Source organism: Salvelinus alpinus, chromosome 1 (assembly GCF_045679555.1).
Source record: "Salvelinus alpinus chromosome 1, SLU_Salpinus.1, whole genome shotgun sequence".
In the NCBI taxonomy this organism is placed as follows: Eukaryota; Metazoa; Chordata; class Actinopteri; order Salmoniformes; family Salmonidae; genus Salvelinus; species Salvelinus alpinus.
The window spans coordinates 52,315,041-52,343,001 of record NC_092086.1 but is presented as its reverse complement, the minus strand read 5'-3'; the positions used below and the strand labels follow the sequence as shown (position 1 = coordinate 52,343,001).

General features: G+C 43.3%; 1 protein-coding gene across 3 annotated transcripts; it reads right to left on the bottom strand.

Moving 5' to 3' along the window:
- Positions 1-5,830: 5,830 nt before the first annotated feature.
- On the bottom strand, positions 5,831-16,218 carry LOC139580030 (proline-rich protein 15-like protein A). 3 transcript variants are annotated; one of them, XM_071408642.1, is made up of 2 exons: positions 15,788-16,218; positions 5,831-7,608 (listed from the first exon to the last, which is right to left on the bottom strand). In XM_071408642.1, the coding sequence occupies exon 2, from the start codon at positions 7,553-7,555 to the stop codon at positions 7,232-7,234; it is 324 nt and encodes a 107-aa protein (XP_071264743.1). In that variant the 5' UTR covers positions 7,556-7,608; positions 15,788-16,218; the 3' UTR covers positions 5,831-7,231. The 3 variants fall into 3 exon arrangements, with proteins under 3 accessions (XP_071264743.1, XP_071264740.1, XP_071264742.1); XM_071408639.1 differs by lacking the exon at positions 15,788-16,218 and adding an exon at positions 12,508-12,787; XM_071408641.1 differs by lacking the exon at positions 15,788-16,218 and adding an exon at positions 11,448-11,968.
- Positions 16,219-27,961: the final 11,743 nt, after the last annotated feature.

The window sequence follows — 27,961 nt, the reverse complement described above, 5'->3', positions numbered from 1 at the left end:
CTCTACAAACTGAGCCACACGGGACTACACACAGGCTTTAAACACTCATAGAAAAAATGTATGTATATACATCTAAATACACACACATTAGTGGTGGAAAAAGTACCAAATTGTCATACTTGAGTAAAAGTAAAAATACCTTAATAGAAAATGACTCAAGTAAAAGGGAAAGTCACCCAGCAAAATACTACTTGAGTAAAAGTCTAGAAGTATTTGGATTTAAATATACTTAGGTATCAAAAGTATTATCATTTGACATTCCTTATATTAAGCAAACCAGACTGCACAAGTTATTGATATTTTTTTTTACAGATAGTACGGTCATCCGTACTGCCTCTGATCTGGTGGACTCACTAAACACGCATGCTTCGTTTGTAAATTATGTCTGAATGTTGGAGTGTGCCCGTGGCTTTCCGTAAATAAAAAAAACAAGAAAATGGTGCCATCTGGTTTGCTTAATATAAGGAATTAAAAATTATTTATACTTTTACTTTTGATATTTAAGTATATTTTAAACCAAATACTTTTAAACTTTTGCTCAAGTAGTATTTTACTGGGTGACTACCTTTACTTGAGTCATTTTCTATTCAGGTATCTTTACTTTTACTCAAGCGCGACAGTTTGGTACTTTTCCACCACTGGATAAACGTATTGACAGTAATATTTTGTTGTGAGAGAAATCTGCTATTGCTAACGGTTGAAGTCCATCTTTAAGACCCCACTGGGCACACACTGGTTGAATAAACGTTGTTTCCACCAACGTGGAATTCCTGTAGCCAGACAATGACACCTGATTTAAAGACGAGAGGTCCTCTGGTAAATAACAAAAAAATATTTCCAGCTTCACAAGAAAGGCACAACGTGGAATAGATGTTGAATTGACGTCTGTGCCCAGTGGGACAGTTGTACAGAGCTGAGGAGGGTGTATGGACCTTATGTAGTCCTGGAGATGATTGTGCCTGTTTTTCCTTAGAAATGTTTAGTTGTATTTAGTTATTTACCAGATTACCTCACATTCTGAAACCAGGTGGCATAGTATTGCACAAAAATGTGTATTTTCCCCACATTACATTCAGGGGAGTAAGCGCTAACATTTGTCCTCTTTCACACATGTACAAGAGTGTATGGATGTGTAAATTGGAAATGTGTCTTTTGCATATCCCAACTCTCCCTGAGAGAGTGGGGGCACAGCTAGGGTCTGCCATTATCAACAACGACCCTGGAGCAATTAGGGTTACGTGCCTTGCTCAAGGGAACATCGGCAGATTCTTCACCTTGTCAGCTCAGGGATTCGAACTAGCAACCTTTACGGTTCCTGGCCCAGTGCTCTTACCGCTAGGCTACCTGCCACCACAAGGCTACAGTACCTGATGCCACATTCATGTATACTGTACAGTGTTTTCCCTTAGAAACCTGCAAGAACCTCCTTATGTAACAGCAACAGTAACTGATGGATGAGGCTACCTACAATGGTATGTCTCTTGGCCTGAGCCTGTGTACTGGAATCTATTGACTGAGTTGGCTAGCGTGAGTAAGCTAGTGCGAGTAAGCTAGCGCGAGTAAGCTAGCGCGAGTAAGCTAGCGCGAGTAAGCTAGCGCGAGTAAGCTGTGATGTATGACCAGTAGTTGTTCCTGTACAAATGCTACATTTATGATAGGCTTACATTTTTCATAGCAGTTGCATTTTGTTTTCTTGGAGCTTATGATTAAGGTGTCCGACATACGGATAAGGTAACAGGGGTCAACCCATCCACTCACCTGTGAACAGACCTCGGGTTAAGTGGCCTTACGGATACCTACTTGACCTACAAGCATTCATTTTCTACATCCTGACCTTAAACCTCTGGAACGTCCAATGTATACACACACACACACTGCACGTCAAGTACTTTATACATAAACGTGACAACACATCCATTTGATAACCTCCACACCACAACTAGTTGGTGGAAGGAAAAGGTGAGATGCTTCACAAGTGTCGGTGTCGCCTTAAGGCCGATCACTGATGAGTAGCTACTGCAGAGTTACTAAAGGAACACAAAGCCTAATACACACGTCTGTAGAGTTCAGTTGTTAACATGTGTCTTACATCTCTGTCAACTGACAGCATTTTTCTTCCGCCTCAACTGAAGATAAGATAACAGGTAGTTCGCTCAGTACTTTGATGTAAAAAGTCCACGGGAAGAGTGCGCTTACAGTAAACTGTAGTCCCGACTCAATTAATGTGGTATCTCTGCGGCTTGATGTTTAGAACAACGTATGTGAATGGTGCAAATGGGACTCTTTACCACATACCGTCTTCGGAGGAAGTTTGTGAAGGACCTATGTTCCCAGAAGAGCAAAAGGTTTTAAATCAAGTAAGACGTACCAATCTTTTTTTTGGTGGAAGTTTCCTTTTGATAAGAGAGTGTTTCTGTGGCACCCTCCAGATTGTATAAGGGAGAGTGGGGTAAATTGAGCCGTTTTTAACGTTCAGCATCACTACCTCAAGGCAAATATAGTAATATTTCTAACAAAGATATCTACATATATTTCAGGATGTTGTGTATCACTGGAAATAATCACAATTAATTTAAACAGAACAGTTTTGAAAACCTAGCTTGTCCCAAAAAAGTGGACTCTGGCACAACTTACCCCGGGTATGGGGTAAATTCAGCTTATGGACAGGGTAAGTTGAGCGGCCTTGGGGTAAGTGGGTGATGGTGTCCTGTGATGGTGCTGGTAGGTCAAAGTTTAAATCAAGGAATGGGGGTGTGGTATATTGTATATGATAAATATATGCCTACATTCAGATATACACTGAACAAAAATATAAACACAACATGTAAAGTGTTGGTGCGATGTTTCATGAGCTGAAATAAAAGATCCCTGAAATATTCCATACGTGCAAAAAGCTTATTTCTCAAAAATGTCATGCACAAATTTGTTTACATCCCTGTTAGTGAGCATTTCTCATTTGCCAAGATAATCCATCCACCTGACAGGTGTGGCATATCATGAACCTGATTAAACAGCATGATCATTACACAGGTGCACCTTGTGCTGGGGACAGTAAAAGGCCACTCTAAAATGTGCAGTTTTGTCACACAACACAATGCCACAGATGTCTCAATTTGGAGGGAGTGTGCAATTGCCATTCTGACTGCAGGAATGTCCACCAGAGATGTTGCCAGAGAACTGAATGTTAATTTCTTTCTCTACCATAAGAAACCCATTGTCGTGCCAATGTTGTTTTAAAGATTCTGGCAGAACGTCCAACCGGCCTCACAACCACAGAACACATGTACGGCGTTGTATGGGCGAGCGGTTTGCTGATGTCAACGTTGTGAACAGTTTTCCCCATGGTGGCACTGGGGTTATGGTATGGGCAGGCATATGCTACGAACAATGAACACAATTGCATTTTTCTCGATGGAAATTTGTATGCACAGAGATACCGTGATGAAATCCTGAGGCCCATTATCGTGCCATTCATCCGCCGCCATCACCTCACGTTTCACCATGTTGCAAGGATATGTACACCATTCCTGGAACCTGAAAATGTCCCCGTTTTTCCATGGCCTGCATACTCACCAGACTTGTCACCCATTGAGCATGTTTGGGATGCTCTGGATCAACGTGTACGACAGCGTGTTCCAGTTCCCGCCAATATCCATCTACTTCACACAGCCATTAAAGAGGAGTGGGGCAGCATTCCACAGGCCACAATCAATAGCCCGATCAACTCTATTCGAAGGAGATCTGCATGAGGCAATGGTCACATCAGATACTGACTGGTTTTCTGATCCACGCCCTTACCTTTTTTTTAAAAGGTATTTGTGTCCAACAGATACATATCTGTATTCCCAGTCATGTGAAATCCATAGATTAGGGCCTAATGTATTTATTTCAAATGACTGGTTTCCTTATATGACCTGTAACTTTGTAACATCTTTGAAATTGTTGCATGTTGCGTTTATATTTTTGTTCAGTATACTGTAGATCTCTCTGTTCAATATAACTTACCCTTCTATTTCTTGACTGTTGTTTCGATGTGCCAATTCGTAAGCAAGTTCTCTGCATTTGAGGCTACTAAGCCCATGAAACTGGTCCGCGAGATTCTTGATATGTTTAGCAAGCTCAGACTCCATGTCATCAGACCTTATTTACCTCTGCTACTCTATCCTAGCTTCTTTCACACAGGCACACGTTCATTTTCCTTTTTGTCAATGTGCCTCTTCAGCGTCATTCATTCTATGTTGTCATCCCTTGTTGCTCCTCGATTGAACTTTTCCCCTTATCTCTGTTTCTTTCTTTCTTTCTTTCTTTCTTTCTTTCTTTCTTTCTTTCTTTCTTTCTTTCTTTCTTTCTTTCTTTCTTTCTTTCTTTCTTTCTCTCTCTCTCTCTCTCTCTCTCTCTTTCTCTCTTTCTCTCTCTCTCTCTTTATTTCTCTCTCTCTCTTTCTCTGTCAAAGGAGTTTTGCGTATGGCTCTGATTTCCCTGCCTTATCACTGCCCTCTGGTGGTAGTCAATTGCCATAGCAGACTTGTAAAATGTTGGATCATAGCCATAGGATATTTTATTGTACAAGTGTATTGAATGTATGACATTATATTTTAATGTACAAGATATTCCATCCCTTATAATCCCTAATATAATTTACAAATACAATTTCGATCATAGTAGGACTACCTACACACCTGATAAGCCTGGATATGCAGGTCCAAAGGACAGTATTAGCATCAAAATGGCATGTATTAATATTTTACAACTGATACGTAGTATAAGTTGTTACTTGTGTATTGTTTCATGTTCCTGAAGGGTTCATGGGAATTAACAGTTTGGAATCCACTGCCATAATAGACACTGCCTAGCAGGGTTGGGGTCAATTCCATTTCAATTCCAGTCAATTCAGAAAGTACACTGAAATTCCAATTCCAAATCTCTTCAATGCTTTTCAATACGGGAAATGTCGAATTGGAATTTGGTTTACTTTCTGAATTGACTGGAATTGAAATGGAATTGACCCCAACCCTTCTGCCTAGATCAAATGTGCCAACTTTGAGATAAACATTGGGCTTGTTCCCACTAGAGGGCATCATTAACCGTTTTGTCACCAAAGCCCCATATACTACCCACCACTGCGACCTGTATGCTCTCGTTGGCTGGCCCTCACTACATATCCGTCGCCAAACCCACTGGCTCCAAGTCATCTATAAGTCTTTGCTAGGTAAAGCCCAGCCTTATCTCAGCTCACTGGTCACCATAGCAACACCCACCCGTAGCACGCACTCCAGCAGGTATATTGCACTGGTCGTCCCCAAAGCCAACACTTACTTTGGCTGCCTTTCCTTCCAGTTCTCTGCTGCCAATGACTGGAACAAATTTTAAAAATCTCTGAAGCTGGAGTCTTATATCTCCCTCTCTAACTTTAAGCATCAGCTGTCAGAGCAGCTTACCGATCACTGTACCTGTACACAGCCAATCTGTAAATAGCACACCCGACTACCTCATCCCCATATTATTACTTACACTCTTGCTCTTTTGCACCCCAGTATCTCTACTTGCACATCATCATCTGCACATCTATCACTCCAGTATTTATGCTAAATTGTAATTATTTTCGCCTCTATGGCCTATTTATTGCCTACCTCCCTACTCTTCTACATCTGCACACACTGTACATAGATTTTTCTATTTTTCTTTTCTTTTGTGTTATTGACTGTACGTTTGTTTATGTGTAACTCTGTGTTGTTGTTTTTGTCGCACTGTTTTGCTTTATCATTATCATCCTATAAGAGGTAATGGAATGAGTTCACAGTAACACAAGAAAGAACCTTAAGCGTTTCAATAAAATCAGATATATATTTTATTTATAAAACAAGTCTGTATTTATTTTACAAAATTATTCCAAATGTACAGCACAATTTCAACGAAATGGATTTTTGTCATTAAGTGTAGAAGGTGAAAATGAAATGAAAGATACTTTTTCAGTCTTTGTTGAGGAGGGATCTCATGTGTCGTTTTAGCAAAGATGGTGGATAAATGAAGATAGTTCACTCAGGCCTTTTACCATTGAAAATAAATAGTCAGTTCCGGTCTTCTTAACTGGGTGTGTCTCCCATAGCCACCAATGCAATAGCAGCTGGGTCTGGTCTACTTACAGTCCTTCATTGACTTTCATTGAACCAGAAAAAAAACAGCAAGTGGGGTGTCTCGCTTCCTCTTCCATCTCTGGTTTTGGTTTGGCTTCAGTGTCTGCCAATATCTTGAAAAGACTGCTGCAAATACTGAAGAAACACTGGAGAAGTGCATAGAACTTGTGTTGAAACATTGCAGTCTATCTATGAAGCAGTCCTTGACTTTTACATTAGAAAGTGCAATTCAAAGAAAAACTCAAACGTTTGTCTAGTTTGAGGTTAAATTCCAAAGGGATAGAGAAGCCTACCGGTATTTTTAAAAAAGATTTAAATTTTTTTTTTTTAAAACAGAACAAAATATACTCAGGTTTTAAAACTCAGGTTAGTTTTAGAACAATTTATTTTAGAACAATTGATTTTTGAGGTGACGTGTTTATGAATGACACGTGACACAGTCTGTCGCTATGGAAACCAGTCAACCTCCAACAGTCGGTAACCATCTCCTCTAGGTCATAAAGCTGTTATGCAAACGTCTGTTTCATACGTTACCTATTTGCTTTGTACAGATGACAAACTTAGCAACAACAGTAAAGTACACATTCTGTACCGTACAATGACTGTACAGTGTAATATGCATGCCCTGAAACTCCTCCCTGTTCCTGTGATCTGTTGAATATTGAAAATCGAAGGTGACTAATAGCACCTCATTAAAGGTAGTCTGTTTATGTAAACATGGCCTAGGTATGAAGCAGACAGACAGGGGAGAATCAGGTGTCCCATTCTTCCACTGCTCCACTGATTATAGATGGAAGAGACAGAGAGTGTGATACTAAGATGCATACAAAGACTCCCAGTCAGTCCCACATTTATAAGGAATAAAGAACAGAGATCTCTGGCTGGATTGACACAGATGACATGTCCCAATGGGATGCACTGCCCTTCATCTCTGTGTGTGTTACTGAGTGTGATAGAGGGCACCGTGTGAAATGGTGTGACCAATGAGGGAGAGGCAGAGAACGTCTTCTGTGTTTGAGTGTGCATGAATGAGTTGAATAGAGAAAGCCATTCATTTTTGGTGTGTATGCATGTGTGTGTGAACTTTGTTTCCCAGCTCACAGGTTCTCGTTACTAGGCTCGTGACCAGGGAACAGATCGGGGGTTTCTGCTAACGTGGCCCTGACCTTCTTCTTCTCTTTAAAACGTCCTGAGTGGGACACTTTGACATGGCGTCCCTTGGTGGTGGTCTTATCCACTATCCTCTCCAGACGGGCGTTCAACTGGCTGTCCTCTGTGGCGCCCTCTACTGGCCCGGGGGCTCCACCGTGGGGTGTGGTATTGCTGCCGTACTCCGCTGGGATCTCGTACAGAACCTTGGGCTCCGACTTCTTCTTACGTAGGAAGGTGAGCTTCCACCAGCCAGGCGATGGGTCAGCCATGACCACACACACACAGAGAGAGGAGGGAGAGCGGGATGGAAGAATGGAGGGGCCTTGGGTTGGTGTGGGGAGAGAAAGAGCGAGAGAGGTTTAGTAATAAGTTAGTTAACTGTAGCTTTTATAGCTCCAACGTTTACAATGAAGATGGATCAGACATGAGTCATGACCTCTCAGAGGGAAGAGTGCGAGAGGGAGGGAGAGTTACGTAAAATCCCCTAACTACTCCCTTCTCATTCCCCATTCAAACTCCTGCCACACCTCTTACCATAAGCCCTAACCACAGTAACCTGACTCCCAACACCGCCCAGCTCAGATAGAGCCGTGTCAGATAGATCCGTGTCAGATCGATCCGTGTCAGATCGATCCGTATCAGATCGATCCGTGTCAGATCGATCCGTGTCAGATCGATCCGTGTCAGATCGATCCGTGTCAGATAGATCCGTGTCAGATAGATCCGTGTCAGATAGATCCGTGTCAGATAGATCCGTGTCAGGGGGAACGGACTGAGCTCTCCTGAATATTTCAGGGGAACTCGATAGGCACCATATGGTGGAGTGATGACAGGGCACCGCTGGTGATTGGGTTACTCCTATTGTGCGGTGGCCAAGCTAAACGTGCTGGCTGCTAATACAGTGCCTCATATTTCAGCGAAACCCTTTCTAGGATGGGGTAACACTCACAGGTTGCCCAATCTCTGGTACTGAGGTGCTGCTCTTTGAATAGCAAGTCACTGCTTCTGCCACTACTACTGCCATTATCAATCCATCTACCATTGTCACTGCTTCTGCCACTACTACTGCCATTATCAATCCCTCTACCATTGTCACTGCTTCTGCCACTACTACTGCCATTATCAATCCCTCTACCATTGTCACTGCTTCTGCCACTACTAATGCCATTATCAATCCCTCTACCATTGGCACTGCTTCTGCCACTACTACTGCCATTATCAATCCCTCTACCATTGTCACTGCTTCTGCTACTACTAATGCCATTATCAATCCCTCTACCATTGTCACTACTTCTTCCACAACTACTGCCATTATCAATCCCTCTACCATTGTTGCCACCACTATCACAATAGACATGACTACTACTACTACTACTACAACGACTACTGCTAATGCAAACCTGAGATTGGGTTTAGTTCCATTCTGATGCAGTCATTTCTGATAATTAATATACTTATTTTTCCAGCTGAAATTCCCCTGGCCTTGGTTCAAATCCAACCAGTCATTAGAATAATTCTTTCAACAGGGAGTTTCAGTTTAGTGTTTCATCTCAATGGAAGTTTCCCTGTTAGGACTAGACAGAAAGGTACCCTGGTGTTAGCGAGTGAAAAGCTTTTTAAACTCCAGGTAAACCGTTCTGCAAACAAAATATCAAAGGGACTTCCAGAAGTCATGTGTTCTGTAGTGCGTCTGTGCAGGTTAAGTGCTGTTGCTCGGACTGTAACAGTCGTGGGAGATTTTGGCTGCTCATTGTGTAATACAGGCAGAGCAGGTTGTATTGTCTGTCCTGTGGGTTTCTACACAAGTCCACCTTCCCACTTTAGCAAACATGTACTGATTTACCAGCACACATACTATATCAACACAAATGGACATCTAGAACATGAAGACAAGACTAACTATGTGAAGCGCAGACAAAGGCGAACACACACATGAAAATGGAGGGCCACACATGTAGTAAACGTAAAAATAGACACGTGCGCGCGCACACACACACACACAAACATACACAAACACATACTGCTCTGCCCTCGCTGCACACAGATAAAGCCTCTGCTTTGTGCCACTCTCCCCCCAGAAGAAGGGAGTAGGCTGTTACCCGCCGGTCGCCTAGCAACGCTGTGGAAATTTCCATAGAATATGCTAATGTAATTTTGGTGATCTGTTTGGGTGCTGCTGATCAGTGGTGGACAAAATACCCAATTTTCAGACTTGAGTAAACGTAAAGATTCCTTTTTTTTTTAAAGACTCAAGTAAAAGTGAAAGTCACCCAGAAAATCCTACTTGAGCAAAAGTCTAAAAGTATTTGGTTTTAAATGTACTTAAGTATCAAAAGTAAAAGTATAAATCATTTAAAATGTCTTATATTAAGCAAACCAGACGACACGATTTTCTTGTTTTTTTTAATTTACGGAAAGCCACGGGCACAGTCCAACACTCAGACATAATTTACAAACGAAGCATTTGTGTTTAGTGAGTCCACCAGATCAGAGGCAGTAGGGATGACAATGGATGTTCTCTTGATAAGTGCGTGAATTTGACAATTTTCCTGTCCGGCTAAGCATTCAAAATGTAATGAGTACTTTTGGGTGTCATGGAAATTGTAAGGAGTAAAAAGTACATTATTTTCTTTAGGAATGTAGGGGAGTAAAAGTAGAAGTTGTAAAAAATATAAATAGGTAAATAAAAGTACAGACCCCCTAAAAGATACAGACCCCCTAAAATATATTTTAAAAAATATATATATATATATATTTACTTAAGCACTTTACACCACTGGTTCTGGTGACTTTTGTTCTGATAGCTGAGGGTTGGGTTTGGTTGAACAAGCAGAAGCCAAGACAGATTTTTTTCTCTCATGACAAAACAGCCGATACAATTGGCCAACATGTTAATGTTTGAGTTCCTTTGACTGGTTTCCTGCCAGGGTGAAACGTTCAGAGGCAAAGCTAGTCTGGCCGTCTTTTTATCTGCCTCAGCATAATAGTTTGTCTAAGATATGTCCTGTATTAAATATCTGGCTTTATGTGGAATCATTTCTTGTTTACAGTTGATATTGTACTGGTCAATTGTTATTCAACCTAACATATCTGTAATGATAAATTGATTAGCTGGGTTTACAAACACATATGTCATTCACCGGACGTTGTTGTACTACCCTATGTGTGGGTGGTTATCTTGCAGTCAAAGTGCAACCCATTTTATGACCCTTCTCAAGCGGTTTTCCTCATTAGTTCTATTGACCATTATATTGCCCATCGGCATGCCAGTCAGTCAGTGACATTCAACACAGCTCATTCTCGGGTCATCCACCCGGTCCGTCTTTCCGTCATTCCCCCTCTTGTCCTTTAGCCATCAGTAACCTAGATTTCCCATTTCACACCCTCCTCAGAGCAGAACATCGGTCAAGTAGCGGGACCGTGTCCTGGACTAGTCGTTGGTGCAGCCAGTTGTCCAGCTCAGCAGACAAGGTTACTGCCAGTAAAGCTCCAAGCACTGAGTTGGTTTAAATGATGTCATGAGGAATTCCATAAGAAAACATGAAATCTCTCTCTTTAGAGAATCATTCATTTTATGGCTGTGGCTGTGTTGCGTGACTATTTGGAATGGTCCAGAGGCAATCCCTTCAAGGTAACAATGATCATGTCCATATTCCTCATCCAGAAAATCGATCAAACAAACATGATCACAATTTCACTCCATTACAGGTAGTAAACCTGCGCTTAGAGCCCAGATTTCTAGTGAGACCATGTCCCCGTACACTCTGTAGCGATCCTTCCAGTCATGTGGAGAGTCTACGCTACGGTAAACATCCACCTGTGTGTGCAGACTGGGGTTAACGCCACTGATAGGAAAGTCACCTTTGGTGATAACTCTGTCTGCAATAAAGCCTATAGCTCCATTCCCATGCTAACGTTAGACTCTTTATCTGGGAATTCAAATATTTACGAAATGTGGAGCATGGTCAAACGTGAGGGGAAAGCCCCTTAAAATGACAACCTCACTTCTCATGCATCTGTCAAACTATTGCATTAAGCAGGCTTTGACACAACAGTGGCCAATATGCTGGCCATTAGTGCAGTGGTCATTTCCTCTTAGGATATACTATACGTGTTTTGGTATGGGTTAAATTGATGCCGTGACTAAGATGATATACTTACTTAGCGAAGAGTAAGATGTCAAGGCGAGTTACGCAAATGACGGTGTCATGTTGGTATTTTACAGCTAGCGCAGTTAGTGGGAGCATTGTATTGAATCCATAGAAATGTAGACACATTGACATACGGTCACCAAGGCACAGTGCAATCAGTTAGGTGCAGTGTGTGTTAACAGCTTAGTGTTTACTCAGTGTGTGTGTATGGTCAAAAGGCTCAGCGTTCAAAGGTCCTTATTGCTAACTGGAGGGGCCCAAGGAAGCCTATTGTGTCTGAAGTCCACTTTCAGTCAGTTTAAGAGGTGTCCATCTGAATTAGGTATGTTGCGCGAAGAGTGCAGTGAGCACAACGTTTGACGTTCTGGAGAAAGATACAACAAGCTCTTCGATTTTGATCATCCATATTTTGCCATTGCAATCTTGCTGTACATCTGGCAAAATGTTGTTAATTGTGTACTGTCAAGGTACAGCTTAGGGTGTGTGTGTGTGTGTGTGTGTGTGTGTGTGTGTGTGTGTGTGTGTGTGTGTGTGTGTGTGTGTGTGTGTGTGTGTGTGTGTGTGTGTGTGTGTGTGTGTGTGTGTGTGTGTGTGTGTGTTCACAAGAATAGTAATGCTTATTACAAAAATGTTGTTGGTCCCCACAAGCTTAAATGCTATTGGTTGGGGGTTTAGGGTTAAAGTTAGAATTAGTGTTAGGGTTATGGTTACGTTTAGGGTTAGGAGCCTGGGTTAGTTTTAGGGTTAGGGTTAGGAGCTAGGGTTAGTTTTAGGGTTAGGAGCTAGGGTTAGTTTTAGGGTTAGGAGTAGGGCTAGGTTTAGGGTAAAGGTTAGGTTTTCAGGTTAAGGTTAGGTTAAGGGTTAGGGGCTAGGGAAAATAGGATTTTGAATGGGACTGAATTGTGTGTCCCCACAAGGTGATTGTACAACACTGTGTGTGTGTGTGTGTGTGTGTGTGTGTGTGTGTGTGTGTGTGTGTGTGTGTGTGTGTGTGTGTGTGTGTGTGTGTGTGTGTGTGTGTGTGTGTGTGTGTGTGTGTGTGTGTGTGTGTGTGTGTGTAATAACCTCACCTGTGTATATGTAGAGATCTGGAGGCGACCTTCCTCCCAAAGCTTAATAGTTTATGGGAAAAACCCTGCTAGGAAAGCCAAATTCATTGATTCAAATATCAGATCATTCCCACTCCAATATCCACTCCAGAATCCTCTTCCACTCTTATCCTTTTACTGCTATCCTTCCCTTCATCTTATTCGTCCTCCCCTGTTCAGTCTATTCTCTCTCTCTCTCTCTCTCTCGCTCTCTGATAGTCAGGTGTAGAGCTACAGGTGCAACCTTTGTCCCTCCTCCTGTCACACAAATACACACTTAGCTGAGTTGAACACTATAGACTCCGCCCACTGGGACTTGGGTAAACACAACCAGGGTGACAGTGAGACGAGAAGAGCGTAGATAGACGCTCAATAGATCCGCTCGACTTATTACATGTTCTGCCAAATCACTCTGCCAACACGTTCACCGTGTCTGCTGGTTCAGTCAGACAAGAAGGCTTGTTAATACCAACTATGTCAAGCCTTGAGAGGTTAGAGAGGACGATCGTTGCTTATGGTTATACCGGGGATCTGCGCGCCATCAGATATCATGTTGTATCCATGTTGATTTTCATCATGCCTGGCGTTATAGTTTTCAATCCTCCCTCAGAAGTAGGACGTTGGTTAATATGTAACCAAAAGGCTTAGTCCTCGGATGCATTAAGAAAGCCCATCTCCATGGCTTCAGTTTGTATTGGCATCATTGTTGGATGTCAACTTGTTGTTTAGAAGCTCTTGGATACATAAACCACATGTGTATCAATATCGCTCGCCTGAATATACAACACACACGTTCAGACACATACAAGGACAGGGCAAAAATATATATATTCCGTATTTTCATTCAATGGGTAAGACAGCCGAAGTCTCGTACGACCCTCTCCAGCCCTCTGCCAATATCCCCAAAAAGCGAAACCTACGCAGACAAAAACGTCAGCTACACAATAAAACAATCTCCGAGACAGCTTGTGAGAAGGCTTGAAACTGGCAGATCACATGCCAGTTGAAAACATCCTTATGACCCAAAATGGCTGCCATAAAACCAAAGAGGCCTTATAAAACCCAGCTCATCTCTCCCCACAAGCCTGGAGAGCATGGCTCCTTGTGTCCAGCTCCAAGTAGTCAACCATCTGTTTGCTACGGCCCATAAACCTGTGATCATGCGATACGTGTCTCTAGAAGGGCGATATGGACAAACAACACAATCAAGGCGTGTCTTTTGGGTGAACGTGTTCGTTGTTTCATATATATGTTTCGCCAGTGACTTTCCCTGAAGCATAAGGGCGACAGTGGGCACGTACAGTTTCTCTGACTACCTACATTATGTAGTCTACGACTTGAACTAGCACAGATATGAACCCATTATCCTATATCATAATATCATGTTATGACTATCTGAACTCTACAATAATACATTTATTTGATATGGCGCTATGAGCATTATGAAAGATCAGATTGAAGAGGGAGGAAATAGGCCTGAGCAGCGGCCCCTGTCCTATCAATCTCACCATGTAAAACCCCCAACAATGCCATCCTTAGATCTCAAGCATATCTCAGCTTCATATCAGTTTGCATGTTCTGGGCAGAAGTGGTCATGCGCCCTCCCTCCCTCTCTTTGTCTGATCTCATCTCTCTCTCTCCCCCTTTCTGGGCGTGTGTCTCAGCAGTGTTTTATTGGCAGATGCATGGCAGATGCCTGGAAAACAAACACAATTGAAAGGGACACACCATCCAACACCCAACAACACTATCTTTTACCAGCACTGCACAAGAGTTCACATGGCTCTACACATACTGTTCCTTCTGACCTCTGACCCCAAATGAGTGTTTCAGTTCTTCAAACCAATAGATGTTTGGAGAAGGAGAAAGGGCCAAAGGGGTCACGTGTGTGTTAGTATGTGACAGAGAGGGGCAGAGAGGAGGAGAATGATTATCTATGCATAGTCACTTTACCCCTACCTACATGTACAAATTACCTCAACTAACCTGTACCCCCGCACATTGACTCAGTACCAGCACCCCCTGTATATAGCCTCGCTATTGTTATTTTATTGTGTTACTTTTTATTTTATTTTTGACTTTAGTTTATTTAGTAAATATTTTCAGAAATCTCTTTCTTGAACTGCATTGTTGGTTAAGGGTGTTTCACGGTAAGGTCTACTACACCTGTTGTATTCGGGCGCATGTGACAAATACAATTGGATTTGATCTGAACTTGAAGGTGGCAGGGGCCTTAGACAGACAGCAGCACGTGGCCCTACAAACGGAGCCTCGTTTCTGATGGTCGATCACAGAAAGCACAGAACAATTCTACTCTGGTCTGTACCTGGGTGGGGAAAATGGGGGTGAACTTTACCTCTACGACTAGGTCCTAGTTGATGGTGTCGGTTTGGTTTACCTGGTGGATAACAAGAGAGCTGGGGGGGGGGGGGGGGAGAGAAAATAAATCGTAGACACAATGTCATTCGCTTGTGAGAGAAGATCTGATTCAATAGCACTTGCAATCAACAGTAACGTTACCGTTCGTTGATGCCAATTTGACATGACTGCTTGCGGAGACTGGATTATCAACTCTGTGTGAAAATATAGTCAAGTGCCCATGTTCATTCAAAGCAGGCGCCCCGTACAGAACTGTAGCGACGTAGATAAGCAAATACGTCCCGGCATCAATCACAACTGGCTCGCAGATAAAGGAAAGCCGTGCCACCGAGCCAAATAGAAGATTCTTTCCTGTCAAACTGATTCTACGTGCAGTATAATCTACCTGTCAATCTACGAGAAACTGCCACTATCACATCGCACTGTAAAGGCATGTCAATACAATATGCACTGTGTTTTACACTAGATATATGTTATTCTTGTCAGTTTGCCTGTGTGAGTGTCTGTAGTGTTTTGATTTTGATATGTTGTTGGTTAAGCATGTGTTGTTAGGCGTTGTCTGCCTATAATCAACCAGTGGGTATAAATAGTTTATTGAGGTTGAATTGGTTTTTGCAACAGTACCTCCTTGTGGACAGAGACAGAACTGCACGGTACACAATGGCAGAAGAGACATTGCAAGGATTCCATCACATTGGCCATCCCCCCCAAAAAGCAATGTGACCTCTCTAACAGAAACTGTAATAGTCTCTCTTTATAATCTACTACAGATGCCAGACTAGGCATTTGGGTCAGGGCATTTGGGTCAAATATTTCCTTTGTACAACAAGCCCCACTAACAATAGAGACTATCAAATAGCATGTCACCTGATGTAGTACTCACATTACCCAGCAGAGGGCATCCAACCAGCATTGTACATGACATCACTGGGCACTGCTGGGCTCTCTGCCATCACACACAGGGCTGGCACTCTGCCATGGCAGTAACTTCACTCGTGCTGTCCTGCTGGTGGCAGACTTCTAAAGCGATTAGGCCACGCTGCTCTCTGGCGCTAGGAAACCTCCATGGCACCTCCGTGCTGCTCTCCCATGTGGCACGTTGGCTGTGGGTCCACCGGGTCAGTCTAGCACAGCTAGAAACTCTGGGTCCTGCTCCAAGTCCTGGGGAGCGTCTTACAGACTTACAGACTACAGTCCACTGGTTGCTAGTGGGGCTTGTTGTACCACGATGCCACTGAAATGACTGATGTCAGGAGAAGAACCAGGTTGAATACGTTGTGTTTTTTGTTTTCTTCTCTTGTACCAATGGCTGTTGTCTGCGCAAACGAGATGGTTAAAGTTGTAAAGGGAGTCTTAAGTAACACTGCCACCCTGTGGTCTTACTCCATCGTTGCAGGGAAGCTGATCAGATGGGTACAATGGTTTGAAAGGTTTTTGTACTGTCTTTGTTTGCGGTAGTGTGGTGATAGGACACCAGGTGGCAGTTGGGCATATTTACACTCAAAACCTCGTGATTTCATAATAACAGTTGAGAATGTCCTGTATATTTTAGGACTCAGACACACAGTTTAGAAATACAGCATTCTACTCAATCAGAGGGAACAGCCGTGAAGAACAATGGGTGGATCATTGGTAGAATAATGAAGAGGGAGAGTTGAGGGAAGAGGAGAGGGAGAGTGATGTTTATTTATTTTCTCTTTTGTACTGTAATTATTTGCACATAGTTACAGCACTGTATATAGCCACAATATGACATTTGAAATGTCTCTATTCCTTTTGAACTTTTGTGAGTGTAATGTTTACTGTTCATTTTTTATTGTTTATTTCAGTTTTGTTTATAATCTATTTCACTTCCTTTGGCAATGTCAACATATGTTTCCTATTCCAGTAAATCCCTTTCAATTGAGACTTAGAGAGTGAGAGAGAGAGGTGCTCTGTAAATGTGATTCTGAAGGAGGGCTGTCCCCTTAAGCACAAGGTAGCCCCCTTCACTCTCCTCTCTCGCTCTCCTTCCCCTCTCTCCTCTCGCGTGCGACTCCATTTTAATTTCACAGCAGAGAGGGCTTAATTCATGGCAGTGGGTACCCCAGTGCCACACCCCTCTCTCTCTCTCTCTCTCTCTCTCTCTCGCTCTCTCTCTCTCTCTCTCTCTCTCTCTCTCTCTCTCTCTCTCTCTCTCTCTCTCTCTCTCTCTCTCTCTCTCTCAAGCAGGACACTCAAAGCACTGTTACATCCTCCTGCTTCCCTCCATCCCTCCTTCTCTCTCTTCATGCCCACCCCATCACTCCAGTCACTCATTACCGAGGGCGGCGGAGGAGGCACAGTGAATGATGGGAGCCATCCATTAGAACCCCACCACCACCACCGTCTGTCCTACACACATACACACACACTCATACACACACACCTGACTCACAAATACACACCCACCCCCTAACCCAAATGTATGCATACACACACTCACAACAACCACCTCAAACACACAAAACACTCTCACCCTCTTCCCTCACCCCCAGCCATCTCTTCAAAATACGTGGGCGTAACAGGTTAGGTGTACGCCGTGCTTTAACGGCCACTTCCTCTCCAGTCAGGTCCAATATGCACCAGTGTTACCGGTTACAATGGGAGTGTGGGATAGAGTGTGCCGGGGTGGGGATAAAGCATCGGACTACACCCCGGTTTCTATTCTCTTCTTGCAGCGATGGTCATGTCTGTAACACGTTTGACACAACCAATTCATAGCATCCTTTATTGATTGGCAGTGATGTATTTTCTGTTTTGTTACTATTCTATTTACCTTCAATACCTCCAGGCCCTGCCCAGTGGATCACCCGTTCAGTCAGACTGTAGAATGGTCCTTCTTTTCCATTTACCTAAATAGCCACTTCCCATTTCAAATGGTGGGTAATCGAGCTGTGTCAGCGCCGCAATAACTCATGATGATGATGATGATGATGATGGTGATGTTCCGACAGTAACATCGTTCATGGTCAAAGCTGTGATGATAGTAAGATGCTGGTAACACTATCGACTGTGCGAATGTCGGTAATGATCACAGTGACGGTAATGACAACAGTGATGACATTGGAATTGGCAAGATAGTGGATAACACTAGTTGAAAGCATAAAAGTACAAACCACATAGAGTCCCGGGAGGTTTTTTTCCCCCTTTTCTACATGTAATAGGTGAGCTAACCGGCACTTCCTCTCCATTGTCACCACTCTCAGCTGGTGTCAACATCCCATCACATCTTGACAACTGGGATTGTTTCCAAGATCATCTGACATGGAATGGAAAAGTTCCATTTGGTTCAGCAAAATATGTTCAATTGATACAACAAGAGAGTGACACAGTAGCACGCACGCACACACACACGCGCACACACACACACACACACACACACACACTCACAGAAACACGCCTCTCAAAAGTCAACAGAGAAGCCCAGTCAAAAACCCATCTTTTTAAATCAAATCTCCCCACTCTGCCCCATCCCCCTCCCTTTCCTCCCCCCCCTCTACCTTCCCTCCCTCCCATTCCCTCCCTCCCGCGGCTCCATATTTCTCCATTACTGCGATTTTTAAACACCTCTTGTACTCCTATTAAAAAAAAGTTCTGCACTATTTGCCACGTCGGTTATCAATCACTGTCCACACCACTACCCCTTCCCCGCCTCCATGCCCCCCCCCCCCCCCCCCACCCCCCGGTCCCTACAGCCCAAAGACAAGCGCTGCGCAGATCCATTTGTCAAAGCGGCTCCGGGGGCTACGCTTGACTGTGTCCGAGGAGGACAACCTGTCTCCGCCGCTACCGGGATGAAGGAAGGCGCTATGCAAATCAGCGGCTAATCTACGGCGGAACACAAGCGCGGCCCGGAGCCCGAGTTCCATTACTCCTCTTTAGCCTCCTGATTATGATTAAACTGATGGCTGCCGATCGGCATTAACACTTTACCTTCCGCTTCGTAGTATGTTAGAAGAGTAACTAACTAGACTAAGACCTGGGTCTGTAGGTTTAGGGAAAGATGATGGTGTTCTTGGTTTAGGGAACAGCACCAACGTTTTTGTAGCCCTATAGCGCGCATGTGATTGGGTTGATGACCATTTAAAATGTCATTAGACGGCGCCTATGTTTCCCTTCATTCCCAATCCTGTAGATGTATGGATTTGCATACGGGGACCTAAAGCACAGATAGAGTGAGATACGGAGTCTTATGGTCCATTCCTAAACTACATTTGAGCTGGGAAAGTGTCTGTGAAACGTTTATTTTAGGGTGAACTGTCCCTTTAATTTGCTCTGGACTGGTCAGCAACGATTGGTACTCATCCCAGTTTTGGACCATGCCAATCTGGTAGTCTCCTACACTTTAGTGATGCTAAGGACTAACCTTTTATCCATCTCAGGTATATTAATGAATAAATCCACTGTTAACACACTGATGAGGCCCGGGCTGTCTCAAGAGCAGGGATCGTGACGTATCCGACACACACTCAGAATTAATGAAGGCGCTTTAATATGCTGCTACACTCGACTACAGCAACTCTACTATGGGATCTGTGGTTTGCAAGAGGCTTGCCAAAATGGTTGTTTTTATGCATTTTGTATTGTCCGTATCAAATGCTTTGGTAAGCGTGCAATCAGTTTCATGGGACTTTTACACACACACACACACACACACACACATTGCATCAGCATTTTCACACCCCTTCCTCTTGCAGAGCACAGATAAACGCTTACTCTCATCCGCATAGAGAAATGCAATCACCTAAACGACAGATTTACACACCTTAAAGACAAAGGAAAACACACACACGCAAACACGCGCACACACACACGCACACACATACACGCACACACATACACACACACATACATACATACATACATACATACATACATACATACATACATACATACATACATACATACATACATACATACATACATACATACATACATACATACATACATACATACACACACACACACACACACACACACAAACACAAAGGCCTCATTACATGCATGTTTACCTCCCCATAAATGACAAGAAACATGATGCTGTGTATACACACACACACACACACACACCCACACACACACTGCATAAGAGCACACACATGTAAATCATGTCTGGATTCTTTGCCAGCTTGTCTTTGTAGTTCTATGTAAATTGCATCTTAATAAAGGCATGATAATGAATTCACTGCATTGTATCTGACACCATTTCCATGATAATACTCTGGACAGATCTGGGCACATTTTGAGGGGCCTCGAAGCCCACATTTTCTGAGCTGTAGGCTTTCATTGAGTCTGTAAAGCCTACATTAGTTGATTTAAACAGTTATTTTATGTGTTACATTACACGGCCAAAAGTACACTATATTGATAATATTACTAGTGTAGTATTATGCTAGGTGTGTGTGTGTGTGTGTGTGTGTGTGTGTGTGTGTGTGTGTGTGTGTGTGTGTGTGTGTGTGTGTGTGTGTGTGTGTGTGTGTGTGTGTGTGTGTGTGTGTGTGTGTGTGTGTGTGTGTGTGTGTGTGTGTGTGAAAATGTACAATTATCCATGACCAGATTAATACACAGAGATAAATATGAAGCATTAGAGAGAGAAATAATCACATCCATTTCTCCTCCACTTCATATTTCAGCCAGGAACGTTTAATAATACGGTTGTCGAGTGGCAGGGTTAACGCACCACCTGAGTTATCAGTGGTAAGTGGCGAGGATCTTTCGGCGCTACGAAAACACGACATCCGTCATTTATATTAAAACCCTGTGTCACAGGCTGTTAAAACAATAACATCATACTACTTCCATAGCTAAGAGACAGATAGGGTCTGTCCCAGCAGATCAAATATAATGTAGATACCCAATCTGCTGACATTATTCAATGTATTGCCATGCTTCCCTCTACAGAAATATCAATTTTAGCCTTTACAGTGGCTGGTTGCTATTTCTTCTAGATGGGATGCCTCCCAATCATCTGTATGTAGGCTATCCTGGCTACGGTGTTGCTCTTTCACATAGATTAAAACATAATTAGATGAAAGCTCCTCATAACAAACAATTGCATAATCAACGGTTTCTAAATGAAACATTTCTGAATTCGATTTTCAAATGCATTTTTTTTCTTCATCTAAATGTATGAATTGGGCGACATTAGATTAATTGAATACTTTTGAATGAACTAAAAAGAACAAATACTCAACATCAAGCTGGTGGTACAGCAGTATTGAAATGACTGTTCCCAAGTTTTTATTTTTTATGTTGAAAATACCCAGAAATACAATACATGCTATAATAAACAGATGTTCTAGCCTATGGAAGAGATCCTAGGAGAAATCCTCTTCTAGACGGATCCAGTCTGGGAAGACAGGCTTCGTGTTTCACTTGGATGGTTTTGGCTCTTACCAGTAGTTGTATTGTGTCAACTTGTGACTGGGCCCGGGCTACAACAGCTGTATTAATTAGTAGCTAATTATAAAACAACACCCCCCTGACAGTGGGCTTACAGGAGAGACGCTTCAATCTGACAACCATCACGCTGTCACTAAGTTAGTCTACGTCTTTACAGCATGAAAGAGAGAGATGGGGGAGAGAAAGAGAGAGATGGGGGAGAGAAAGAGAGAGAGATCAGCATTTTTCAAGAGTACACACACACACCAAAACTCACACACGCACGCATGCACGCACGCACGCACACACGCACGCACACACACACACACACACACAGACACTCTGTGTAATATCATAGCTTTGCCTCATTCATCCAAGTCTTTATACTCCTAGTTGTGTTGACATTAACCCCACTGGTAATACATGGGCTTGCCAGGCGGCTGGGCCGTATGTTTAACATCACACACTGTGGCTGGACAAGACGTTATAGTGGGCCGACCCATGTGTTTGTTTGTGAGCGTGTGTGTGTGCGTGTGTGTGTGTGTGTGTGTAGCTGTCACATGGCATCCATTACACCTGGAACATTGATTACAGACAGGATGTGTCTGTGGGCCCTGGCCACTCCCCCACCTCCCTCATTGGTCCTAGTCCCCTGAGGTCCCAACAGGCCTTGCTGCTCTATAAAGAGACCTATAAAGGATAGGAGGCCAGAGAGATTAGTGTATGTGTGTGTGAGTGTGTGTGCGTTTCACACCCTGACACTGTAAACTACATGGCCCTATGAAGATTTTGAGAAATAGCGAAACCGTCAAACAGATTCCTCTTATGTAGTGAGAAGACACTTTAAATAGCCAAAGGTGAGGATTTGTATTCTGTATAAATGTAGGGATATGTGTTACATACTGTAATTATACACGACATATACAGTTGAAGTCGGAAGTTTACATACACCTAGGTTGGAGTCATTAAAACTCGTTTGTCAATCACTCCACAAATTTCTTGTTAACAAACTGTAGGTTTGGCAAGTCGGTTAGGACATCTACTTCATGCATGACACAAGTAATTTTTCCAACAATTGTTTACAGACAGATTATTTCACTTAGAATTCACTGTATCACAATTCCAGTGAGTCAGAAGTTTACTAAGTTGACTGTGCCTTTAACCAGCTTGGTAAATTCCAGAAAATGATGTCCATGGCGTTAGAAGCTTCTGATAGGCTAATTGACATCATTTGAGTCAATTGGAGGTGTACCTGTGGATATATTTCAAGGCCTACCTTCAAACTCAGTGCCTCTTTGCTTGACATCATGGGAAAAGCAAAATAAATCAGCCAAGACCTCAGAAAAAATATTGTGGACCTCCACAAGTCTGGTTCATCCTTGGGAGCAATTTCCAAACACCTGAAGGTATCACGTTCATCTGTACAAACAAGATGCTAGATTAGTATGCAAGATTTAACAACATGAGACGCGTTCTGTCTCCTAGAGATGAACATACTTTGGTGCGAAAAGTGCAAATCAATCCGAGAACAACAGCAAAGGACCTTGTGAAGATGCTGGAGGTACAAAAGTATCTATATCCACAGTTAAACGAGTTCTATATTGACATAACCAGAAAGGCTGCACAGCAAGGAAGAGGCCATTGCTCCAAGAACCGCCATAAAAAAGCCAGACTACGGTTGGCAACGGCACATGGGGACAAAGATCGTACTTTTTGGAGAAAAGTCCTCTGGTCTGATGAAACAAAAATAGAACTGTTTGGCCATAATGACCATCGTTATGTTTGGAGGAAAAAGGGGGAGGCTTGCAAGCCGAGGAACACCATCCCAACCGTGAAGCACGGGGGTGGCAGCATCATGTTGTGGGGGTGCTTTGCTGCAGGAGGGACTGGTGCACTTCACAAAATAGATGGAGTCATGAGGAAGGAAAATGATGTGGATATATTGAAGCAACATCTCAAGACATCAGTCAAGAAATTAAAGCTTGGTCGCAAATGGCTCTTCCAAATGGACAATGACCCCAAGCATACTTCCAAAGTTGTGGCAAAATGGCTTAAGGACAACAAAGTCAAGGTATTGGAGTGGCCATCACAAAGCCCTGACCTCAGTCCTATAGAAAATGTGTGGGCAGAACTGAAAAAGCGTGTGCGAGCAAGGAGGCCTACAAACCTGACTAAGTTACACCAGCTCTGTCAGGAGGAATGGGCCAAAATTCACCCAACTTATTGTGGGAAGCTTGTGATTTGAGTCTATGTAAACGTCTAACCCACTGGGAATGTGATGAAAGAAATACAAGCTGAAATAAATAATTCCCTCTACTATTACTCAGACATTTCACATTCTTAAAATAACGTGGTGATCCTAACTGACAGTGAATGTTTACTAGGATTAAATGTCGGGAATTGTGAAAAACGGAGTATAAATGTATTTGGCTAAGGTGTATGTAAACTTCCGACTTCAACTGTATGTGCACATCACCCTTCACTCTCCCCTTCAGGCCCTTTCATACAGTAGGACTCACAAACCCACACAGGTCTTGGAGCAGAGCCATTGAGTGCTTGCCAAATGGCAACCTATTCACTTTGTAGTGCACTACTTTTGACCAGGTGCTGGACAAAAGTAGTACGCTATTAAGTGGATAGGATGCCATTTTGGACGCCCACCGTGTAAACTGGGAGTAATGTACTGGTCATGTATCGCTCTCTGCATACCGGTCTACTGTGCTCGGCAATAACGGATCATCACTCCCAGAAATCCTCCTTCATGTTATGATGGTGTCTGTATATTCAGAGACCATGGATACGTCCCAAAATGCACCCTATTGCTTCGCAGTACACTACTTTTAAACAGGGCTCATAGAGGTCTGGGCAAAAGTAGTGCACTATATAGGGAATAGGATGCCATTTGGGACGCAATCATCAGAAAGAGATAGGCAAGCCATGTTAGTGTGGAGCTGCTCCTTAACCCCTAAACCACTGGCACAAAGAGTGGAGAGAGGTGGAGCCTAAGTTTGAGGAGTTATGAAGAGAGAGAGAGAGAGAGAGAGAGAGAGAGAGAGAGAGAGAGAGAGAGAGAGAGAGAGAGAGAGAGAGAGAGAGAGAGAGAGAGAGAGAGAGAGAGAGAGAGAGAGAGAGAGAGAGAGAGAGAGAGAGAGAGAGAGAGAGAGAGAGAGAGAGAGAGAGAGAGAGAGAGAGAGAGAGAGAGAGAGAGAGAGAGAGAGAGAGAGAGAGAGAGAGAGAGAGAGAGAGAGAGAGAGAGAGAGAGAGAGAGAGAGAGAGAGAGAGAGAGAGAGAGAGAGAGAGAGAGAGAGAGAGAGAGAGAGAGAGTTGACCAATCTCATTCATTACACAGAGAGAGTTGTCCAATCACATTAATGAGAGAGAGTGAGAGAGATGTTGTCCAATCAGGATTGAGAGTGCCAGTTTGATTGACAGGAACAACTTTGTCATCAGTGTAGCTGAGGGTGTGGGAAAAAGACATTACTCAGTAAATGGCAGTAGTGGTTTTGGCACCTAGCCTTGCTATGGGCACGGATACATATAGAATCTGTCTGTGTGGAGTTAGTGTGATCATGAATGAAGGGAGTTGTCTAGCCCAATAAAAAAACACCAACATTAAAAAAAAGTCAAATGAAGTTTGCAGTTAGGAGTAAAGTTGAGTAATGCAGTGCCAATGTGCTCCATGACACACTAACTACACAGTACATACACAAGAGTACACTATAACAGAAATAATTTAACATGTGCAAGCACACACGCACGCACGCACGCACACACACACACACACACACACACACACACACACACACACACACACACACACACACACACACACACACACACACACACACACACACACACACACACACACACACACACACACACACACACACACACACAAGCAGATGTCCCTTCCCACCTCGGCCCCCCTTCTTTCTCTTGTGGCCCGCGGGACTTTCTGTACAAACGGCAGGGGTCAGCCGGCGACCCTCAGTACAGACCCCAGGCAGGGTCAAAGGTCAGGTTCCCAGCCTGGTGTTGCCATGGCGATGGCATCTGGAGAAGGAGGTGGCAGCCTCGAAGCCGTCGAAATTGGAATTCCCTCGCTCCCCTCTCCTCTCTCTCTTCTGCCCTTCCTCTGTTACATTACCATGGCAAACTGTTTCTTCGCAATGTCCCAAGGCCCATTTTAGAGGAACATCAGTTCTAACACAAGGGAAACTGTGTGTAACAGTAATGATTTGACAGTTATGCCTCACATTTATATTGCCCCTTACAGCTGTGGGTCTCACAGCTTGTTATACTACCGTATGTAGTATACGGGGCGGCAGGTAGCCTAGTGGTTAGAGTGTTGGGCCAGTAACTGAAAGGTTGCTAGATCGAATCTCTGAGCTGACAAGGTGAAAAATCTGTCGTTCTGCCCCTGAACAAGGCAGTTAACCCACTGTTCCTAGTCATTGTAAATAAGAATTTGTTCTTAACTGACTTGCCTAGTTAAATAAAATAAATTAAAATGTAGAGGTACCTTGTAACTGGTATTTTTCAGATGGTATTTATTCACAATCCTATTTCAGATGAGTTTATCTGGTATTCACAGAGACATTACATGGAAAGATACGGAACTCTGTACTCAAACCATTGGTACCTAAACTATCACACGTCTTGCCATTATGTTATTTACTGTAAATGGAAAAGTGACACCTAATTAACCGGACCAGCTGATTAACGGTTCAACATAGAAACACATAAATGCCGAATATAAGATAGGAGAGGAATACATGAATAGAAATGATCCTCGTTAGTGGTAATGACGACCATAGCTCTGCCTGCATGGACACATCAGTGATTCGACTGCACAGATGAGGATTTATATGAGGATTTATAGAAGGCTGACGCACTCAGATTCAAGCCACTCATCTGACACATATTGGTGACATCCCAAATGGCACCCTATTCTCTTAATAGAGCACTACTGCTTGCACTGCTGGTCAAAAGTAGTGCACTATTTAGCGATTAGGGCGCCATTTTGGACGTAACCCTCAAATCTGTGTTTGGGTATTTTGTCAATGTGAATCTGAATGATTGCAGTGAACCTAACTCTGATCTCAGAACAGTTTATTAGTGTAGCATAGTGTCTTTGAAATAGAAGCTTCACACACACACACACACACACACACACACACACACACACACACACACACACACACATTTTAATCCCGAGCCCTACCCAAAGCCAACGACCTTCAGGCCCTGCCCAGGCCCGATTGCTTCTGCCAAATTTAAGGCCCAGCCTCTGTTAGTAAATCCATTAGCTGCTCCTCTCTGTCTGTCACTCGCTCACTGCACGCAGCTCACTCTGCATGCACTCTGCTCATGGTGGCTCTGGGTCTGTGAGTATCCATAGCAACGGCGTCACTTGGGCTGCTCTGCTCAATGAAGAGACATGAGAGAGCAGTTAGCTGTTAGCTACTTTTCCTCACTCTAAACTCCGACAAAACTCAAGAAACATTATTGTTTCCTGTGAAATATATTCTCTCCTGTTTTATATTTGACGAGGTTGAAGTACGTCTGACACCATGTTATGATCTTAGTCGGAAATGACTGCACAACGCAGAAGAGCACGGACAAAGGGCTCAGCTTCAAAATGTTAGTGATCAATCTAGTGATACCCGAGCCCTGTCCGTACCCTCGTTATTGATTAAAAAAACAGGCCCTATCCAGCCCTAACCCGTTGTAAAATGCCGGGGCCCATCAGACTCGGGTCGGGTAACAGAGTTCTAAGTGATAGACACATAAACCATGGGCTCTGGTTGGCTGTCACCCGGCTACCAGAGGTGCCACCACCTGGTGACATCTGCCAGGCGCCGTGGCAACAGCACCAGGGACAGGACAAGACAGGAAAGGAAGAGGAGAAGAAAGGATAGAAGGATAGAATAGATGACACACCCCAGTGTCCCTCCCTGTCACCCCCTAGCCAAGGCGTCTGGACCGCTCGTCCACCCCCCCACTCCTCCGACAACGCAAACAGAGGGTCCTTGTGCGTCCATCTCCGAGGGGGTCAATTTACCAGCGCCTCGGGGGTGACATTAAGTTAGGGGTCAGAGGTCATGGGAGGGGGAGGGGGAGACCGTGGCACCACAGAGCAGTGACTGACTGGGTGGGCCTGTTTTTACCATATAAAGTCTGGCTTTTGTTTATCATAGGCTAGAACAGAACACGGCTTTATCTCTAATATGATCCATAATGGTTGAAGGACAGTTCCAGAGTCACTCAAACCCAATAGAGCATAAGTAATAGGATTGCTGTGTGAGGTTCCCATTCAATCAAAACTGCTAAGCAAGATGTTTTTAAATGGTATAGGCCAATTATTATTTATTTTTTTACTAAACATAGGTCCCAAAAACATAGATATAGGCCCAAAAGCATAGATATAGGCCCCATAAAACATAGATATAGACCCCAAAAACATAGATATAGGCCCCAAAAACATAGATATAGACCAAAAAACATAGATATAGACCCCAAAAACATAGATATAGACCCCAAAAACATAGATATAGACCCCAAAAACATAGATATAGGCCCCAAAAACATAGATATAGACCACAAAAACATAGATATAGACCCCAAAAACGTAAATATAGGCCCCAAAAACATT

What these genes read in the sequence shown, in the direction of transcription:
- LOC139580030 (XM_071408642.1), bottom strand. Translation starts at nt 7,555, where the DNA reads ATGGCTGACCCATCGCCTGGCTGGTGGAAGCTCACCTTCCTACGTAAG.